The 6,188-nt window shown below is 45.4% G+C and overlaps 1 protein-coding gene across 2 annotated transcripts in view; it reads right to left on the reverse strand.

Moving 5' to 3' along the window:
- Nucleotides 1-851: 851 nt before the first annotated feature.
- atp6v1b2 (ATPase H+ transporting V1 subunit B2) overlaps nt 852-6,188 on the reverse strand; it is a 16,585-nt gene continuing 11,248 nt past the window's right edge. For both annotated transcript variants that reach the window (XM_078271036.1, XM_078271035.1), the window contains 6 exons: nt 5,260-5,383; nt 5,021-5,171; nt 4,273-4,355; nt 3,787-3,891; nt 3,323-3,452; nt 852-1,299 (listed from right to left, as the gene is read on the reverse strand). In XM_078271036.1, the coding sequence (XP_078127162.1) occupies nt 1,163-1,299; nt 3,323-3,452; nt 3,787-3,891; nt 4,273-4,355; nt 5,021-5,171; nt 5,260-5,383 (730 nt within the window). In that variant the 3' untranslated portion in view covers nt 852-1,162. The remainder of the gene's footprint in view (nt 1,300-3,322; nt 3,453-3,786; nt 3,892-4,272; nt 4,356-5,020; nt 5,172-5,259; nt 5,384-6,188) is intronic.

Consider the following 6,188-nt stretch of genomic DNA (forward strand, 5'->3'; position numbering starts at 1 on the left):
TAAAGTTAAGACATGAATGTCTGAAAGGCTGGTTGTGGAAGTTATGTGAATTATTTTCTTTATCTTTGGACTTTGTGTCGCATCATTTGCAAATTATAGGCATGACACAATAATCAAAATGTCATCGTCGTCGTCGTCGTCATCGTCATCCATTCAGACATTTTTAACCAGAAACAGCCCCGAAATCTTTTTAAATGAGACAAAATTGTCGTTAAAAAAAAGGGGAAAAAGCTTTAGATGCTTAAGGCATTTTGAGGCAAAAGCGAGAAAAAAAATTCCAGACCAAAACATGTCAGAAGTGTTTCCAGATGTCCCCAGTTTAGGGGCTCGGAAACGCCAGAGCGGGGGGAATGAGAGGGGGAAACACCAGAGCAGGGGGAATGAGAGGGGGGAAACGCCAGAGCAGGGGGGGAATGAGAGGGGGGAAACACCAGAGCAGGGGGGAATGAGAGGGGGAAACACCAGAGCAGGGGGAATGAGAGGAGGGAACGCCAGAGCAGGGGGAATGAGAGGGGGGACACCAGAGCAGGGGGGAATGAGAGGGGGAAACACCAGAGCAAAGGGAATGAGAGGGGGAGACACCAGAGCAGGGGGAATGAGAGGGGGAGACACCAGAGCAGGGGGAATGAGAGGAGGGAACGCCAGAGCAGGGGGAATGAGAGGGGGGACACCAGAGCAGGGGGAATGAGAGGGGGGACACCAGAGCAGGGGGAATGAGAGGGGGAGACACCAGAGCAGGGGGAATGAGAGGGGGGACACCAGAGCAGGGGGGAATGAGAGGGGGGAACACCAGAGCAGGGGGGAATGAGAGGGGGGAAACACCAGAGCAGGGGGGAATGAGAGGGGGGGAAACACCAGAGCAGGGGGAATGAGAGGGGGAAACACCAGAGCAGGGGGGAATGAGAGGGGGAGACACCAGAGCAGGGGGAATGAGAGGGGGAGACACCAGAGCAGGGGGAATGAGAGGGGGGACACCAGAGCAGGGGGAATGAGAGGGGGAAACGTAGCAGAAGATATTCCATTTCAAACCAAAACGTAGCGATGTAGATGTAGTCTGAGAGAACAAATGGAAGCGGCACAACCGGTAGGGACGAGTGTGCGAGTTTGTTCAGTTAATGTTTGGTTTTTCGCGGGGTAAAAATGAAAGCGAGTGTGTGTTTGGTTAACGTTTGGCTTCTCGTGGGTAAAACTCAGCCAAGGTGCTCTGAGGAATCCTCTTCAGCATCTCTTTGGGGAAGATCCTCATCAGCTGCCATCCGATGTCCAGAGTCTCAAACACACTGCGGTTCTCGTAGGCGCCTGGACAAACAAACACACATCAATGAACCCACTTACTGCTGACACGATGATGGGGTTACATTACAAAAAACAGGAAACAATTCCTCGAATAACTCGAATAATTCGATTAAAAGACAAAAATAGCGAGGGTCTAAGAGAAGAGACAGGCGAGAGGAAACGACAGAAAGTCTGGGATCATTTTAAGCTGCAAACATGCTGCTACATCATCTCTGTAGAAAACATCCAGTGTCCTCATCCATTCCACGGAGCCAACCCGACACCAGGTAGCTAACTAACGTCTGCTGCTCTCGTCCACCGCGCTGTTTTACACAACTAGCCTACAGCATGCTACTCTGCTAATAGCCATGTTTTACCAACAAGCTAAAACGAAAGCTGTCGGTTTGTAGTCTGACTGTTTATTAGTTTGCTACTAATCTTTGGAAACTTAGCTGCTGCCGGAGACAAACCGCCTCCTCCCCCCAGCATGGCCACTTAATATGCACGTGAATGACGTCATCATGCCGGTGATGTCTGCATTCTTTATTCTTTCTCCTCACTGTGTATTAGGCTTCTGAAAATGTGTCCCCCAGGACAGTGTAGTTGAATAGCCCTGCTGTAAGCTTTGTACCGTCTTTGTTTCCTAAAAAAAAAGGAAACCTGTCTTTTGTATATATACACATATATATATATATATACACACATATATATATATATATATATATATATATATATATATATATATACACAAAAGAAAAAATAAATAAAATAAATATATATATATATATATATATATATATAAAAGCTACAAAAATGGAGGGAAAAGAATAACAATAACATAATAAAAAAAAAAACGGCAAAAAAGTGACAAAAAAAATCGGAAAAAGTGACAAAAAACATCTAAAACATCGCCAAAGGTGACAAACACTTGTTCAAAAAAGTGACAGAACAATTGGAAAAAAGTAAGAAAAAAAAAAACATTGTGCGACAAAAAACTTGTTAAAAAATTGACAAACATCATTAAAAAAACACCAAAAAAATGGAATAAAATAGACTAAAACGTTGAGAAAAGTGTAGAAAAAGAACAACAAAATGTTGAAATTTCGACCCAGAAAAACTCAAAGTTGCACGGTCGACTGGAAGACAACAGACACGAGGGTTAATTAATTCCCACGCCTTCTTTAATCGGACTTAAGTTTACGAGAACACAAGGATCAATCTGAGACGAAGAGTTCCATTAAGCAAATTTGCTGAGTCCAGCATAAGAGTTACGACACAGCTGTGGATTCACAAACAGCACCTAAGTTTCCCTAGTGACAGACATTTAAGTCAGAGTTGGTCCACCAAGATCTCATCTGAAAATGAACCCTGATCTAAGTTTTCCCTGTGTCTTTATTCTCTCCTCACAGGGGGGGTTTCTTCTTGTTTTTTTAGACAGAAACTGTGGTGCAACTTCCTCTTCCGTTCTCGCAAACAATGCACCTCTATGCCATAAAAGGCCTAAACTATTTTTATGACTTAAGCTTAACCTTCTGTGCATCAGAGGTCACCCGGAGTACTTTCAACAACTTCCTCAATGACTGCACACAGCTCTTTTGCAACGAGCACATACACACATTTTCTTAATAAAATATTTCTACAGTAGGTATTGATTTTCAATTTCCTTCAATACTGTAATAAAGTTGAGACACAAATCCCTGTGTCACACTGCGCGTGGATCAGACTTGTCGTTGTGTTTGAGGCAGTGTGAGAGTCCCGTACAGGAAACACTGCCTCTATCGCTGCCACAAGAAAGTTTTAAAACAACAATACTCCGAATGAGTTTGTGCAATAGCTGAATGTTTCCTGCAACAACAAAGCACTCGCTATGTCTCGCTCCTCTCATTTCTTTCTCTCTCTCCTGTGAAATGAGAAACGTCGAGATCTATAAACAATCTGACAGAAAGCAGTAACTGTGAAATATAACGTCTACTTGTGCTATGTTGGGGGGCGTTAAAGAACATAACAGGACGACACGCAAATGGGCCGTTTCATTGCCCCAGTGCACCTTGGGCGATGAAGTTCTTTTCAAACTTGGTGAGGAACTCCAGATAGAGCAGGTCGTCAGCGGTCAGAGCCTCCTCCCCCACCACCGCCTTCATGGCCTGGACGTCCTTCCCTATGGCGTAGCACGCGTACTACACGCACGCACACGTACACACACACACACACGACAAAAAAAGTGACAAAACCATTTAAAAAAGCGACAAAAAAACATCACAACAACCTGGCAAAAATGCAGGAAAAGCTGTGTGTGTGTGTGAGTGTGAGAGAGAGAGAGAGAGAGAGAGAGAGTGTGTGTGTGTGTGTGTGTGTGAGTGAGTGAGTGAGTGAGTGTGTGTGTGTGTGTGTGTGTGTGTGTGTGTGTGTGTGTGTGTGTGTGTGTGTGTGTGTGTGTGTGTGTGTGTGTGTGTGTGTGTGTGTGTGTGTGTGTGTGTGTGTGTGTGTGTGTGTGTGTGTGTGTGAGATTACAAGCTGGTTGGAGACATCCGAGTGGTCTCTGCGGGTCATCCCCTCCCCGATGGCAGACTTCATGAGACGAGAGAGAGACGGCAGCACGTTGATCGGAGGATAGATCTGGAAAAGAAAAAGAGAAACGGGACGCGATCAGTGAGACAGACACCCCGTCCTGTCCTGACTTCCAGAGCAAGGTATTTAGATCTTCGTTCTTCCGACAGCCAAGGCTCATTTGATTTGGATTTCTTCATTTAGCACAAAAAAACAACAATACGTTTACGAGGCATGAAAAAAAAGGAAAAACCCAGAAAAGACTTGAAAGGGGAGAGAGAGAGGGGGAATGACATGCAGCAAAGGGCGGCAGGGTGGAGTCGAACCCGCGGCCGCTACGTCGAGGAGTTAACCTCTATATATGTGCGCCTGCTCTACCAACTGAGCTAACCGGGCCACGTTGAACCCAGAGTTCAGCCCTTGCATGTGACGCACGCTGCTCCTGGTTACCTGTCTGTTGTGGAGTTGTCGGTCCACGTAGATCTGTCCCTCAGTGATGTAACCCGTCAGGTCAGGAATAGGATGAGTGATGTCTGGGAGACACAACCACACAATGTTTTAACCTGATCCATATTTCCCTTTGTTTTAGTATATAAGTGACTGAAAACTGAAACAAATCTGTGAAATTGGTCCAGTATTAAGTCTGAGACTAAACAAGCTGTAAGTCAGCGTCCACTAAAAGTCCTGTTGTTGCTGCTGACAGACTCAGATTATTATTCTAATAATAATTCTATTATTCAGCCCCAAAATCACTATCACCAAACCCACCAGACTCCATGTAAATAAGAATTGAACAGTTAAATATTTTGAGAAAAAAGTTGGAATATTGTGTGAGAGTGTGTGTGTCTGTGTGTGTGTCTGTCTTTATGTCTCTGTGTCTGTCTGTCTGTCTTTGTGTCTCTATCTGTGTGTGTGTGTGTGTGTGTGTGTGTTTGTGTGTGTGTCTCCATCTGTGTGTGTGTGTGTGTGTGTGTGTGTGTCTGTCTGTGTGTGTTTGTTTTTGAGTCTCTGTGTGTGTGTATATACTGTTGTTGGTGTGTGTGTGTGTGTGTGTGTGTGTGTGTGTGTATATACCGTTGTTGGTGTGTGTGTGTGTGTGTGTGTGTATATACTGTTGTTGGTGTGTGTGTGTGTGTGTGTGTGTGTGTGTGTGTGTGTGTGTGTGTGTGTGTGTGTGTGTGTGTGTGTGTGTGTGTACCGTCGTTGGGCATGGTGAGGATGGGGATCTGTGTGATGGAGCCGTTCCGTCCTTCGACTCTGCCGGCTCTCTCGTAGATGGTGGCCAGATCCGTGTACATGTAACCGGGGAAACCTCGGCGGCCCGGCACCTCCTCTCTGGCTGCAGACACCTGAGTTTAAAATGAGTGAATGCACCATTTAGTTCTGGCTTCCTGTTGTCATTTTCAAAATAAAAGCCCTAAAAAAAGGATGGCTGACCTCTCGGAGAGCCTCTGCGTAGGAGCTCATGTCGGTGAGGATGACGAGGACGTGCTTCTCACACTGATAGGCCAGATACTCCGCTGATGTCAGAGCTAAACGCGGCGTGATGATTCGCTCGATGCTGCGACAAAGAACAACAGTTTAACCTCTTTCTTTGTGGCTGTTTTCATAGAACTGAAGTTGTCTGTCCACATAGATTTGTCCCTCAGTGACCGTCAGCTCAGGAATAGGATGAGTGATGTCTGGGAGACTGTAGAAATATTTCTATAATCCAGATGTGTTATTCTCAGAATAAAAGTTGTATCCCCTGTATAATGTATAGACTTGGGACACACAGATAGACCCAGACAGGAGGGAGAAAGGAGGGGGACGCCTTCAAGGAATATGGATTAGGAATATGGTGAGACAGGATTCATAATTTGAGATAGACTTTGCTGACCTGAACCCCGTATACTTTTGTCTGCGGTTAGGGAAACTTAGTGTCATTTTTGTGAACCCACAATTGTGTTCTGTAAACTCCAATGCTGGACTTCAGTAAACTTTCTTAACTGAACTATTCATCTCAGATTGATCCTTGTGTTCTGGTAAACTTAAGTCAGATGTAAGAAGGCGCGGGAATTAATAATGGATTATAATGGATAGTTATATCCCTAGGTAAGGACTGCTAGCCAGTCAGAAGCAGAGTATGAGGGCGTGTCCTGACAGTACCTAGGTAAGGACTACTAGCCAGTCAGAAGCAGAGTATGAGGGCGTGCCCTGACAGTACCTAGGTAAGGACTACTAGCCAGTCAGAAGCAGAGTATGAGGGCCCTGACAGTACCTAGGTAAGGACTACTAGCCAGTCAGAAGCAGAGTATGAGGGTGTGCCCTGACAGTACCTAGGTAAGGACTACTAGCCAGTCAGAAGCAGAGTGTGAGGGCGTGCC

Source organism: Sander vitreus, chromosome 16, assembly GCF_031162955.1.
Source record: "Sander vitreus isolate 19-12246 chromosome 16, sanVit1, whole genome shotgun sequence".
In the NCBI taxonomy this organism is placed as follows: Eukaryota; Metazoa; Chordata; class Actinopteri; order Perciformes; family Percidae; genus Sander; species Sander vitreus.